The sequence below is a fragment of the Hevea brasiliensis genome, chromosome 8 (genome assembly GCF_030052815.1).
Source record: "Hevea brasiliensis isolate MT/VB/25A 57/8 chromosome 8, ASM3005281v1, whole genome shotgun sequence".
NCBI classification, from domain to species: Eukaryota; Viridiplantae; Streptophyta; class Magnoliopsida; order Malpighiales; family Euphorbiaceae; genus Hevea; species Hevea brasiliensis.
Genome location: NC_079500.1, coordinates 9,882,167 through 9,897,898, shown reverse-complemented (window position 1 = coordinate 9,897,898; position 15,732 = coordinate 9,882,167). Strand labels below are relative to the sequence as shown.

Sequence of the window (15,732 nt, the reverse complement as noted above, 5' to 3'; positions counted from 1 at the left end):
TAAAATATAAAATATATAGTAAAATTTTATATAAAATACATAAAATTTTGTAAAAATTATTATTTAATTTTTATATTTTAATAAAATTAACTATTTAATTTTTGTAATTTAAAAAATATACTATTTAGTCTTTATATTTTACTTTCGTTAAATTATTTAGTCTATTCATCAATTTTTCTGTTAGTTATGAATTTTAATCTGATCGAACTATTATTTAGCTTCTCTATTTTAGTAAAATTAATTAGTTGACCTTTATATTTTAAAAAATATGACTATTTATTTCTTTTATTTTAGTAAAACTAATTAGTTTTTCCCTATATCTTAAAAACATATTCCTAAATAAAGAATATAAATTTTATTGTGTGGAGATTAAATCTGAATTTATATTTTTTTTTAATTATTCAAGTATTTTTATTTAATTATCTAATTATCATTTTTGTGTTCTTTTAATTAGGAAACGATATTTAATCAAATATTACTTAATATCTAAAAGTAATCAAGATGACAATAAAAAAAAATTCATTTTCAATAGAAAAAATATAAAATCACTACAAAGAAAATATAATGAAATTATACTTGAATAGTTTAAAATATATATATAAATTCATATTTATTCACCACACAACAAAATTTTTATTTTTTAAATATGAATATGTTTTTCAAAACATAAGAATAACTAATTAGTTTAACTAAAATAGATTATTAAATAATATTGTAACACCCCAAAAATTTTAAATTTTATGAGCATTTTGGTATTTTAATTTTATTTAATTTTAGGAATTTTTTTGAGATTTTTTGAATTTTAAAAATCGGGTTCGATTTTCCAAAAATATAAACTTTGATGAATTTTAAAAATTTATTTAAAGACCACGTGGCAAAACTAAAAATATATTTGGAGTCTACGTATTTTTCTGAGTTTTCTGAAAATTTTTCGAAATTTTTGGACCTCGTTTTCGGTCCCGAGGCAGAATAAGAATTCAAAATTTTGTATTCTGAATCGAACCGGCCGAATCGAACCGGACCGGATCGGACCGGTCGAATTGGACCGGTCTTCCCTTTTTCTTCCTCCCGCGCGCGACGTTCCCTCTCCCTTTTCTCTCTCTTTTCTCTCTCCTCCCTCCCCTGCCTTGACCGACCACCTCCCCTGCCACCCAGTAGGCCGCGCGCCGCCACCACTGACCCGGTGGCCGCGCCCGAGCAGCGAAACCGCGTAACGCCCTCCCTGGCGCTGGCGTTTCGGCTTCTCCGGCCAAAATCCGGCCGATCCGGCCACCAATTGGACCGGGTCTTGTGTCTAAAATCATCTACTCGGCAAGAGCTTTCCATAGACACCAAGAACGCCGAAATCCATCGAGCGGTTTGTCCGATTTTTGCTCGGGAAGTTTTTAGCCCATTTCGACTTTTTGGGCTAGATTTCTCGAAAACCGTAAATCTCACGAGAAAACTGAGGCTACCAGCACGCTCCACTCGTCGAGAGCTTCGCGGCGACATAAATTTCGAATTTTTCCGACACCATTTTTCGGTGGGTCCCACGGAACTTCGCAGTGTTTTTCCGAGCATTTAATGAGCTTAGAAAATTCTGAAAAATTTATGTACTAACTCCCGTGTTGTGGGCTTCGTGTAGGTATCCTCGATTCACGGAAATTCGACAGTTGACCGAGTCTGCGAAATTCCGGCCAGACAGACCCATTACCGGAAAAGTCTCCGAATTGGACCGAGGTTTTGGCTAGCCCCCCATTGTCAGACGTCCTGAGCGCGTTCCCGAAGTCGGAATCGGCAAAGGTAAACCCGAACCTTGTTTTTATGTAATTTTCTAGTGCTTAAATGGGATTAAAAATCCGTAAAATATTCGTGGTAGCTTAGAAAATTATGATTCTTTTTGCAATAGCTTAGTAATATTGCTAAGGACCGCGGGGCAAAGTTTTAGAATTTTTAGAGCTGATTTGTGCAGTTTTTGCAAAAATGGTCAATTATAGGGACTAAATTGAAATTTTACATATTGTGATGAATGATTGATTTGATGGGCCCAGGAGGGGCTATGTGATATGATTGAGTTGTGGACATATGGATTGTGAATATAGAAGTGTGTTTTGAGCCCTTTTGCAGGTTGGGTAGGTCCTAGGTATAGGGGAGACTCTGCCGGATTTTCGGCATGACTTAGGACGTAATTGGTCTTTTTCTTTGTTTGTATTGAGTCAGATTGTATTAAATAATTGTAACATAATTGTCAGGTGAGCCGAGACAGCCTTCTTCCTCCGCCCAGCCGCTACAGTGATTGTCGTCAAGTCTGTGAGTAAAATATTAATTTTAATTGTAATTTCGATATTATTATATGTTCAGCATGCCCATGCATCACTTATATACATATATTTATGTAGTTAATCTCTAGGCACGAATTATGATGCATTGATAACTGTTAAAGTGCTATGATGTTGTTGTGGTAATTTGGAGCAGTGTGCGTGCGTTGGCGTGCGTGTGATGTGGTGTGGACTATGGATAGGACGGGTAGTCACGGCTTGAGTTCTTCGCTGGGAACCCGATCCTTCGAGGGGTAGTCACGGCTTGAGTTCTTCGCTGGGACCCTCGATTTGGTTTATTAAGCGAAAGTCCGGCTTGAGTTCTTCGCTGGCACCAGGTTGGATTTAAGAGAGCTGTATAGGGGATCAGCTCCCATATGTTATGATTGATGCTACAGGGTGCGTGAGTGCTCCAAATTACCTTTTTGATGCTATGATGTGAAAATGTTGTTGCTGTTGCATTTCACTCCAAAGGTTGCATTAGTATTAGATAGTTATAGAGATTATGGTTAAAATTGATATTTTACTCTCTGAGTCGAACGCTCACTCCTGTTCAAAAATTTTTACAGGCCACAGGAGGATATTTTTGAGGTTAACCTGCTTTCTCCCTCGCAGGTCAATTATTACTGTTTGTATAAACTTGTTAAATCTTAGAATTTCCGCATGTGTTAGGAATGTTTATTTGATTTGGGTCTGTAAACTAAATTATTATTTTAGGACCTGTAAACTTAATATGCTATGCATGTTTGATGGATTGGATGAGGGAGCTGAGCTCCCATTTATTATTATGTTGATGAGTATGTGGAGGGTGAGCTGAGCTCCCCAGTTGACTATATATTGTGTTTACAGGTCGGGTGAGTCGAAAACTCCCCGTTGGAAAGTCCATTTTATGGCCGGACTCTGTCCGTTTGTTTTTTTGAAATTGGGCCCAAATGGGCCTTAGAGTTGAGTTAATGAACATTTAGGCTTACTACGGGCCTCGGGGGCTTTAGGCTGGCCCAGGTCCTAGTGCCGGTCCGGCTCATAGGTTGGGTCGTGACAAATATTATTTTTAAAAATATAAAAATTAACTAATTAGTTTTATTAAAATAGAAATACTAAATTTTAATTTGACTAATTATAATAGAAAATTTGATAAAAAATTAAATAGTTTAAGAAAAGTAAAAAATATATAATAAATGGTATATTTTTTAAAACTTAGAGACTAAATAATTAATTTTATTAAAATATAGAGATTAAATAATAATTTTCTTAAAATTTATATGTATATATTTTAAATGAATTATATAACTATAAAATATTTAAACATGAATTCTTTATATATATATATACATATTAATTTAAAATATAAAATTGATCCAATTTTAATTTTTTTTTAATTTTAGTAAAATCAATTTATTTCGAAACTAATAAATTTTTTTATATTTTTTATATATTTTTAAATTTTTTTTATGAAGTCGGGTGGGTTATTGACCCACTCAAGACCATGGGGCTCACCCGTTGGAACAATTCATAATTATGCCAAATTTGAATACCTTTTAATGGTCCTTTGATCGGAGCTGCAATTCATCGTAATGGGTGTTATGTCGCCGTCCAACCAATTGGAAAAGTTTTATCTAAGTTGAGTTAATTATAAATTTAAAATATAAAATATATGGAAAAATTTTAAATAAAATATATAAAATTTTGAAAAAATTATTATTTAATTTTTATATTTTAATAAAATTAATTATTTAATTCTTATATTTTAAAAAATATACTATTTAGTCTATTTATTTTGTTTCAGTTAAATTATTTAATTTATTTATCATTTTTTTCGTTAATTAATAAATTTTAATCAGGTCAATTTATTATTTAATCTTTTTATTTTAATAAAATTAATTAGTTAATTTTTATATTTTAAAAAATATTATTATTTATTTTCTTTATTTTAATAAAATTAATTAATGGGTACTTATATCTTAAAAAATATATTCCTAGATAAATAATATAAATTTTGTTTTATAGAAATTAAATCTGAATTTATATTTTTTTAATTATTTAAGTATTTTCATTTAATTACCTAATTATCATTTTTATATTTTTTTATTGGGAAACAATACTTGATAAGTATTACTTGATATGTAAAAGTAATCAGGGCAATAATTTAAAAAATTTATTTTCAATGGAAAAAATACAAAATTACTGCAATGAAAATGTAATGAAACTATATTTGAATAGTTTAAAAAATATATATAAAATCATATTTATTCGGCACACAATAGAATTTTTATTTTTTATATGGGAATATGATTTTTAAAATATAAAAATAATTAATTAATTTCATTAAAATAGAAAATTAAATAATAATATTTTTTTAGAATACAGAAATTAACTAATTAGTTTCAATGAAATAAAAGTACTAAATAGTAGTTTGACTAATATTATTAATAGAAAATTTGATTAAGAAACTAAATAGTTCAAGAAAAGCAAAATATAAATAATAAATAATGTATTTTTCAAAATATAAAGACTAAATAATTAATTTTATTAAAATTTAAGTATTAAATAATAATTTCTTTAAAATTTATATATTTATATTTTAAATTTATAATAAATTAAATTAAGAAAAGCAAAAAAATAATCCATAACCATTTAATTATTAGATTTTTTTGAATCCTTATTTCGTAATTTAATTCATACCTCATAACTTTTCTTTTTTATTTAAGAATTTTGAATATTAAAAAACATTTTAATATATATAAAAAATTCTATGTTAGCAAAAAAAATCCTATGTTACATAAATATAAAAACAAAACTGGAGGAAGATGATCAATTTATTTATTTATTTATTCATTAATTTAACAAATAAAAAAAGAGTTCATTAAAAGTGGGTAAAAGTTCTTTCAAATATTACAAATGAGCCCAAATCTACAGACAAAGCTTTTCTAAAATAATCAGGCATTTGCATACCAAAATTTAAGAAGCCGCTTTGAAAGCATAATAAAAACATAAAATTACCGATTTTAATTTAATTATACCTGCTATCATTTAATTTTTAATTTGTACAAAAAATATAAAATTATTTATTTTTTATTTAAATTTATCAAAATTTATAAAGTTTTTTTTTTAATTTTAAATATAATTAAAAGTTAATAAATATTTAAATAAGTGAATCAATGTGTTTAGTAAACTTATTAAAACTAGTGTAAAACAATAGACCAGCATCGGCTATAATTTATTGGGCCAATTATCCAAATTGGAACCTTAACAGTAAAAGTCCAAATTCAAATGGTAACATATGTAGTGATACAATACACAATCAAGTTAAAAGGTAAATAGTGATTTTATATCGGGTTTAAATTCAGATAGAATGATTTTATGAATAATACATCCCTATCCTTAATTGCTATTTATATTTAATGGATATAAAATTTAATATGCATAATTCTATGTTGATATATAATAAATTCAATCATATTATTCAATAAGAAATTGGCTGGATGCATTCTCTCTAAATATGTGTAATATTTTCTATTAAATATATAAAATAATTTATTTACCTTTATTGATAAAAATATAAATAAAATAAATTATAAAATATTATAAAAATATGTTAAGATTATAAAAGGAAGGAAAAAAAAAGTTTCAACAACTATAAAATTTTTTTAATATAATATTAATAATAAATTTTAATTTTAAATTAATTAAAATTAGTTATGTAAATTCCTTTTCATTGCATTAATATTATTATAGACTTTTTAAAATTATGTTCTTTCATATTGTCTGTTAGCCCATTAGGGAAAGGATTGATTGGTGCAGGGTCTGAGAGTTTAGTTGGGTTTGCATGATGTGATCTGCTCAAAAGGCCCTTGACTTTGCATCAGTGCATTTGATTCTGTACAGGAATCAGCCAGATATCAGCCAACTAAAATACAATATATTTCTTATACTGTTAAAAAATTTGGGACAGTTGCAGCAGAGCATCATAGGTAAGCAGTGATGTCAAGCTATGTCTAATTTATTCTTTTAAAACCATAGGGATATCTTCTACAATTAGGATTGAAAAAAATAATAATATTTCAACTTTGATGCTTAAGTTTTAATTCATCAAAAAATATAGGCTTGAAATAAATCACTTTCTGAAAATTTTAATTTTTAAGAAATAATTTATTTAATTTAAAGTAAATAATTTATTTTTTAGAAAGTAAATAAAAAATAATCTTTCATTTTTCTAGTAATAATTATTTACTTTGAACTAAATAAATCAATTTTTTTTATACTTTTTAAGAATTTAAAGTTTTCTAACTTATTTGTCAGATTAAATAAATACCCTTTTTGATGTAGATAAATAGGATTTCAAATCCTCACTTCCTTCATAAAACTTTCATAGATGGAACTAATACAATGTGCACACCTTATTCATAAACAATAGAAACAGAGGTTTCATTTGTGGTGTGTTCACCTATCTATGGTCTTGTTGACAGCAGCACCTCCTCGATCAATCTGTCTAAATTTATATATGAGCTACCGTGAGGAGCTGTGGCCTCCTCTGCTTTTCTCTTCCACTCTAATGCCTTCTTTTTCATTTCTTTACCCTTCGCTCCCTCCATTAACTCCTTTAGAAGCTTCTCCACTTCATCTCTCTTCACGTTATAATCTATCTCCATGCCAATACCCCAATCATTGCAAGCAAACCTGCAGTTAGTTGGCGTCTCACCAATAAATGGCCAACAAACCATTGGCACTCCGCTTGACAAGCTTTCAATAGTCGAATTCCATCCCATATGGCTTAGAAACCCTCCAATTGATGGGTGCTTTAGGATTTGTTCCTGCTGACACCAGCTTGCCATCATACCTCTTTCTTTGGTTTCATCAAGGAACTCTTTTGGCAAAATTGCCGATTCACCTTGGACAAGGTCAGGCCTTATTATCCAGAGAAAGTTTTGTTTGCTGTTAGCTAGTCCCCACGCAAACTCTACAAGTTGTTGCGATGTGATGACAGTCATGCTGCCAAAATTTACAAAAACGACTGAATTGGGCTCCTTGGAATCAAGCCATTGGAGACACTCAGTGTCTTCTTTCCACAGATTGGAACTGATGGATGCTACATCATTCTCTGAAGAATTTTCACCAAGAAGCAACTGGAGAGGACCCAGGGTGTAAATTGGAGGGGTGAACATAGATGAAAGACCAAGCAAAACTTCATTTTCTAACTCATCATAAGTATTTAAAACAATGGCTGAAGCTTTTGAGGCTCTCTCTATCTCTCTAATAGTAAATTTTAGCATTGAATCATTTCCATCTGTTATGCGAGTTATAGTCGGCAAGTCCCTCAGACGAATATCTTTCATACCTGGAATCCAATCGATGGTAGTCTTCAGAAACCCATTTGTTAAATAGCTCACATCTGCATATAAAATCAGAGAAATCTTGTTAATTACTTAAAATTACATCAAAATTCCAAGGTGGCTTTTAATCAAATCATGACTCGTACCTTCAAGTGGTACTAGGCCTCTTTCAATAAGATTCTTAGAATTTGCATAGCCTAAGAATCCACAAGCACTTGTAGTCCAAAAAAGAACATCAGGGACTCCAATTTCTTCAGCAGCTTTAAGAGTAAAAGTCATGATACCATCGGAGATTATGCAAGAAACTGGTGGAATATCAGAGGATGAGTTAAGTTTAGCAAGAAGCTCACGGAATGGGACTAAGCAATTCGTTGAGGTAGCTTCAACAAGAGATGCAATGTCTTGGCTAGCATCAGCATCAGTCGGAGGTAGACCGTCCGGGATGGTTTCAAAGACAAAGTCAGGAAGGCCAGGAAGGGAGTTGGAGCCTCTAGACTTCAGCAAGCGTCTCTGGTTATGCTCAGTGTGAACAAAAGTAATGTAAAAGCCACTGTGATGGAGTAGTTTTGCTAGTTTGAGCATTGGGTTTATGTGACCCTGAGCTGGGTAGGGGATGCACACTGCATGAGGCTTGCTCATCCCAGGAATATCCATATCTTTCTGTTTCTTTAGTGAGCCGTGGAGTTGCTTAGATAATACAGAATGCAATATATATAAATCCCTGGAAGACCAGGATGTAGGCCTGCCGTGCGGTTCAAGATATAAGTCAAAATAACAGTCAGCCACCGAATAAAATATTTGTTTGATTTATTTAATTTTTATTCTTATAAAATTTACCTCGTTTCCATAGGAAAGCTTCAATTAATATGAATTGGTTTTGTTCAAAGAACATCATGTAACTGATGTGCCACAGGTGTGGGGCTAGAGTGCAAATTCTAGTTGGCCACAGATAACTGAGTTGCCAAGAAAGGAAGCAAGTTTGACAAGTCAAAATTCAAAAGCTCCTTGGAGAAGAGTGGCTGCCAAGCTCGTATGGACTCCCAACTCAACTTGCTTTTGACCAAGTCAAAATTTTATATATATTTAAATTTAATTTGGCCCCCTCAAATTTTGTGGCAAACTCGCAAGTCAAAAAAATCTCCTAACAATTAAAGGATTTTGAAAATCGCTTTTTATTTAAGTAGTTTGACCTTTTTAAAGCAGCTTTAATTTCTTTCTTATTTAGGATTTTTTCATTATTTTTAATTAATTAATTTTTCTAGATTATTAGAGAACATATGTCTATAAATAAGCATTAATTATGTAATGTTTAGGAGCTTTATGAGTTCAATATAAATTCAACTTTGTGTTATCAAATTTTAATTCTTATCAACTTTTGTGTTGTAGTAAATTAATCTTAAATTTATCTCTTTTTAAGAGTGGCGTCTACTCTTAATTTATTGAACTTATTTTATAGTGTCATAAATTTATGGAAGGGACTTCAATTATCACCCTTTTTTGTGATGTGTTTATTCACTTATAGCAAAAATTTTTGTAAGTTTATCTTTTTTTTTTTCTTTTCTTAGTTAAATTATGTAATGCCCAAAAAAAAAAGAAATAAACAATTAATTAATTGCATTATTTGAGATTTATTTTATTATTTAAAAATGCTCTTATGAAATTATTTTGAAGCTCTAAAGTTAAGTTTTGAATTTTAATTTTAAATGTATTTAACTTAGAATTTTATTATAATATTATTTTATACTAATAGCAAAAATGATAAATATATTATTGTACTCCAAAAATAAATAGTGTCTTAACTACATAAAATTGATTTTAATTAATGTTTTACTATTCATATATTAAATATATATTAAAAGAAAGTAAAAAATGAACGTCTAGCAGACACCGCCCCCCTCACTCTCTCTCTCTCTCTCTCTCTCTCTCTCTCTCTCTTCTTTTTTTTTTGGGTTATAACTTCCTTCTTCGGTCACCGTTTTCAGCGTTCTTGGTATCAAAACGCTCCTCTTTTCATGGGCATCGTGTACATACCAAGTTTACGTGGTATCGTTTCTCGATTTGTGAGAATCAAACTTCAAAAGTTTTATCCCATTTTAATTTTTGGGATAGATTTATCTCAAACCGTAAATCCTATCAAAAATCTGAGACCACCAGCACGTCTTACACGTCGAGAGTTTTGCGACAACACTAATTTGAAATTTTTTTTGACACCAAAAATTTTGTGGCCCACGAACTTATCAGTAATTTTTCGAGTCTTTAATGAGTCTGTTTAGTTCAATAAAAATTATATTCTAACTTCTGGTATTGTAAACTTCGTGGAGGTATTTTTATTTTGAGAAATTTCCATCGGCGACCGAGACTACATTTTCAAGCCAGACACATGGGCTGTCGGACCCACTTCAGAAGTGGGTCAATATTACAGTGCTTTTCATCATTTTCAAATGCCCTGGACATGTTTCAGGTGTCAGAATTGGCATAGGTAAACTTAAACTTCAAATACACTATTTTACCTAAGGTTGAGTTTAGAATAAAATTTATAAAATATTTGTGGATAGCTAGAAATTATGATTCTAATTGTATTAGTATAATAGCATTGCTAAAGACTACGGGGCATGATTACAGAATTTTTTGGGTTAGTTTGGATAGTTTTTGCAAAATGTTAATTATAAACTTAATAGCTAAATTATATAGTTATATGAGTTTTGACTGGTTTGGTAGGCCCAGAAGGGGCAGTATATTGTTGTTGTGCTATGGGCCTGAGGCCATTGGATTAGGAAGTGTATTTGAGTTGTTTTACAGGTTGGGTAGGTCATAGTTTCAGGGGAAACTCTACCGAATTTCTAACATAAATTTAGGGTGTCTCTTTAAGTCTTTGTTTTGTTTTAATATTAATAAATTTATGATTATAATTGTTTAGGTGATCCGAGTCAACCATCATCCTCTTCTCAGCCGCCTCAGTGATCTTTGGTTAATCAGTGAATAGATATTGATTTTGTTTATAATTTCAATGTTAATAATTTATATTCAAAGCATTCTCATACATTCATATATATATGTATGTATATATCTAGTTAAATGCTAAGTACACTATTTTATTACATACTTTATTGAACTTGTTTGTGGATGTCACCTTAAGATAATTTGGAGCTGTGTACGTGTGTTGGTGTCTGTATGGTATGGATGTGGACTTGAGCAGAATGGGTAGTCGCAGCTGGAGCTTGACTCGGTAGGACCCGATCCTTATATATGGATAAGTCGGGGTGAGTACGGCTTGAGTTGATCTCGTTGACTCCCGCACCTGGATTATTAAGAGAAAGTTTGACTTGAGTTGACCTCTCTGGCAGGCATTGAAATTAAGTGAGCTATATAGGGGATCATTTCCCATATATATATGTATTGATATGCCACATGAGTGTGTGAGTGCTCCAAATTATCTTTTTTGTGAGTATTGTTTAAATTATTGATACTATGTGAATATGTTGCATTTCATATCTAGGAAATACATTAGATCTAGATAGTTCTAGAAATTATATTTAAAATCAATATCTTATTCTATGAGTCGAATGCTCACCCCTGTTCAACTATTTTTCCTTAGGTGACAGGTAGACTTAGTTTTACTTTTATTATCTTTGTTTAATTTAAAAACTCTGCATGTACCAGTAGTTGTATTATTTTTATATGGGGTTGTAATAACTAAATTTTTAAAGTTGTAAACTTATTTATGTGAGAATGCTTGGATGTATGTAAAATTTATTGAGGATTGTGAGGGTGAGCTGAGCTCCCCATGTTATTGTTTTTATTTACTTAAAGGTCGGGTGAGTAATGCTTCTCGTTGGGTAGTCCAATTTATGGCCGAACTCTGTTTGTTTCTTTACTTGAAATTGAGCTACTATTTTGGGCTCTATGAATGGATTAGAAATAATTAGGCTTACTACGGGTTTCGTGGACCTTATATTGATCCAAGTCCTAGTACCGATCCGGCCCAAAAATCGGGTTGTGACAAATTATTACTTTATTAATTGCTCATTATTTACCTTTTTTTCATAAAATATCAAAATCACAAAAATATATTTATAGTTGAATTCTACTTCAATAAATTGCAAACAATCCCAAAAATGGTAAATATACATTTTATTATTACTAACTAAGATTAGTTGTGATATTGAAAATGAAAATTAGAGAATAAATCATTACTTTTTATTAATTAAGAAATTATATAACTAAATGACATATAATATGTATGTTTTAGCAATTCCTTTTATTTTTATTTTTGTACTTTAGTGTAACAAATTTCTTTATCAATAAAAATGGATGTTATCTTTTATTTGTAATCTTATTAAATTTAAATTTTTCAAGAGTGTTAATCCAAAATTCATATCTAAATTAGAACTAGAATTAGATCAGACTAGACCAATCGAAACTGGAATTGCTTTAAAACTGGATTAAAACCATGATCGAACTGAAATCCGTTCGAACCGACTAAATCTAGACTAGTTATAGTTCAAATCCCAAGGGCTAAGGAATCACAAATTCTAAAATACTAGATTGAAACTAGATTCCAACTCGAAACTAGATAAAAACTGACCATTAACCAAATTTAAATGTATCCACATATTAATTTAATATATTCAAAATAAATAATTCTAAAATTTTCTCAACGAAATCAAATCATAATTGATAATTAATGCTTATACTGTCATCAATTTAATTACTTTTATTAAACAAAAAATAGTGATGTATAAATCTCTCAATTTAATTTATAAAAAAAGTTGAGATTCATTCTATCAAAGATCGGTGTGATCATATCATGAGGTCATTGGCCAACCTTTCGAAGTTACTATAAGAGGAACCACCAAGATTTTTGGCAACTTGAGCTTTCCTCTGCCAATCCATCGCCTTGACTCTCATTTCCTTCCCTTTCTTTCCTTCCATCAACTCCCTCACAACCTGTTCAACTTTCTCCCTCTTAACATCACTATCAATCTCCATCCCAATCCCCCATTTCTCACATGAATACAAGCAATTCGTCTGTTGGTCAGTGAAAAAAAGCCAACAAATCAATGCCACTCCTTGACAAATACTCTCCAAGGTAGAGTTCCATCCACAATGTGTCAAAAACCTTCCAACTGAAGCATGACCGAGAACTGTCTCTTGGGGACACCAACCGACAAGTAAACCTCTACCATTTATTTCATCCACGAAGTCTTTGGACATTATCTTCTCTCCACCATCAAGAAGGTCTGGCCTAATCACCCTAGAAATGGGCACTTGCTATTAGCAAATCCCCAAGCAAACTCCTTCAGCTGCTCTTGACTCACTGTGATTAGGCTTCCGAAGTTTACATACACAACTGATTTGGGCTCTCTTTTATCTAGCCAACTTAAGCATTCATTGTCTTCCTTCCACAAATTTGATTCAATGGACTCAAAATTTGGTGAAGAAATATTTTGCTGAAGCATTGATAATGGGCCAATGGTGTACAACACTGGAAATGCGGTGTTTATCACATCCAAAACCTCTTTGTCTAGCTCATCAAATGTGTTGAGGATAAGCCCCTTAGCTTTCATGGAATTGTTGAGTGATTTTAAGTTGTAATTGAAGAATATATCATTTGGATCTGTGGTGCGGATGAAGGTTGGTAGATCTTTTAATCGGATTCCTTCCATTACAGGTATCCAATCAATTACATTATCAAGATATCCATTAGTCAAGCAACTAGCACCTGCATTTTGCATATCATTAACAATTATCAACGCATACAGTTTGTCAAAAAATTTCTTCACTTTTACATTAAAATTTAAAATAAACACTTGCCACTAAAGTGAATCGAATCAACTTATTAATGTCTATTTGGAATTGAGGTTTGAGGATCAAAATTATTTTTCAGAAAAAAAAAACATCATTTTAAATACTTTTGAAAAAAAAAAACTATTTCTTATTTTAGTGTTGTTATGATTAAAACTTATAAATTTAATTTTAAATTATTTTTAATACTCTTTAATTAGTATATTTAAAAAATATATATTTTTCTTAATAGCAATTTCAATAATAATGCTAAATAAGCTCTTATAATTTCATGAGTTAAATTGGTTTTGAAAAATTAATTTTGAGGCAAATTCAACATGCCTAACAAGTTTAAGGTGCAAATTAAAACTTTAATGCTCCCTAAATTATTAACCTCTTTGCTATATAGAAATTATTTTTTATTCCAAAAATAATCCTCATGAAAGGAAAAAGAAAGAAGAAAGAGAAAAGGAAAAGGAAAAGAGAAAAGGAAAAGGAAAAGAGAGAGGAATAGAAAGATTTTACCTTTTAGTGGAACAAGGCCTCTTCTCTTGAGCTCTTCAAAGTGAAGATAACCCAACATGCCAACAGCACTAGGAGTAAAAAGAATCATCTCTTGAATGCCAAATTCACAAGCAACCTCTAAAGTGAAGCTCATCACACCATCAGAAATAATGCAAGAAACAGCAGGCAAATTCGATGAGCCATTAAGTTTAACTATGAGGTCCCGAAATGAACGCCGGCCATGGTCCGGCAAGGTTATACAGAGTTGTTCTGCAGGAAAGCTTCAATGAATATTGTGGTTGTATTAATTGGTTTTGCTCAAAGAACATCATGTAACTGATGTGCCACGTGTGGGGCTAGAGTGTTAAAGTTGGCCAAAGAAAACTGAGTTGCCAAGAAAGGCAGCAAGTTTGACCAGTTAAAATTCAAAAGCACCTTGGAGAAGAGCGGCTGCCAAGCTTGCATGGACTCCCAATAATTAAGAGATTTTACAATTTTTTAATATATCAAAATATTAAAATGAGAAGTGCCCATTAAAAAGTTGTTTCCTATTTATGTAATCTAATAGAATTTAAACATAAAATCAAATCTTTTTATATTATGTTAAAGCTAAAAAAATTATAAATTAATTATATAACTATAAAATATTTAAACATGAACTCTTTACGTATATATATTAATTTAAAATATAAAATTGATCCAATTTTAATTTTTTTATTAATTTCAGTAAAATCAATTTATTTAAAAACTAATAAATTTTTTTTATATATTATATATATATTTTAAAATTTTTTTATGAAGTTGGGTGGGTTGTTGACCCACTCAAGACCATGGGGCTCACCCGTTGGAACAATTTATAATTATGCCAATTTTGAATACCTTTTAATGGTCCTTTGATCAGAGCTGCAATTCCTCATTATAGATGTTATGTTGCCGTCCAACTAATTGCAAAAGTTTTATCTAGATTGAGTTAATTATAAATTTAAAATATAAAATATATAATAAAATTTTATATAAAATGCATAAAGTTTTAGAAAAAAATATTATTTAATTTTTATATTTTAATAAAATTAATTATTTAATTCATCTATTTTAAAAAATATACTGTTTAATACTTATATTTTATTTCTGTTAAATTATTTAGTCTATCCATTAATTTTTCAGTTAGTTAATAAATTTTAATCAGGTTAAACTAATATTTAACATCTCTATTTTAGTAAAATTAATTAGTTAATCTTTATATTTTTAAAAATACTACTATTTATTTCCTTTATTTTAATAAAACTAATTATTTTATCTTTATATCTTAAGAATAGTTTCCTAGATAAAGAATATAAATTTTGTTGTATAGAGATTAAACATGAATTTATATTTTTTTAATTATTTAAGTATTTTTATTTAATACTTTAATTATTATTTTTATATTTTTTTATTAGAAAACGATACTTGATCAAGTATTACTTACTATCTAAAAGTAATCAAGGTGATAATTTAAGAAAATTCATTTTCAATAGAAAAAATATAAAATTGGTGCATAGAAAATATAATGAAACTATATTTGAATAGTTTAAAAAATATAAATAAATTTATATTTATTCATTATGTAGCAAAATTTTTATTTTTTATATAGAAATATGATTTTTAAAATATAAAAATAACTAATTAGGTTTACTAAAATAAAAGATTAAATAATAGTATTTTTTAAAATATAAAAAAATTAATTAATTTTACTGAAGTAAAAGCACTAAATAATAGTTTGATTGATATTATTAACAGAAAATTTGACAAAGAAACTAAATAGTTTAAGGAAAATAAAA

The 15,732-nt window shown here is 29.6% G+C and overlaps 1 protein-coding gene and 1 pseudogene across 1 annotated transcript; both read right to left on the bottom strand.

Moving 5' to 3' along the window:
- Positions 1–6,620: 6,620 nt before the first annotated feature.
- On the bottom strand, positions 6,621–8,324 carry LOC110667540 (7-deoxyloganetin glucosyltransferase). The gene is made up of 2 exons (XM_021828399.2): positions 7,774–8,324; positions 6,621–7,686 (listed from the first exon to the last, which is right to left on the bottom strand). Exons 1-2 carry the CDS (start codon positions 8,279–8,281, stop codon positions 6,746–6,748), a joined length of 1,449 nt encoding a protein of 482 aa, XP_021684091.2. The 5' UTR covers positions 8,282–8,324; the 3' UTR covers positions 6,621–6,745.
- A 3,999-nt stretch (positions 8,325–12,323) lies between these two features.
- LOC110667531 (7-deoxyloganetin glucosyltransferase-like) lies at positions 12,324–14,832 on the bottom strand (annotated as a pseudogene).
- Positions 14,833–15,732: the final 900 nt, after the last annotated feature.

Excerpts from the sequence above, each read along its gene's own strand:
- LOC110667540 (XM_021828399.2), bottom strand. The coding sequence starts at position 8,281 with ATGGATATTCCTGGGATGAGCAAGCCTCATGCAGTGTGCATCCCCTAC. Across the intron at positions 7,687-7,773 it reads AGGCCTAGTACCACTTGAAG|ATGTGAGCTATTTAACAAAT; the intron begins GTACGAGTCATG and ends TTTTATATGCAG.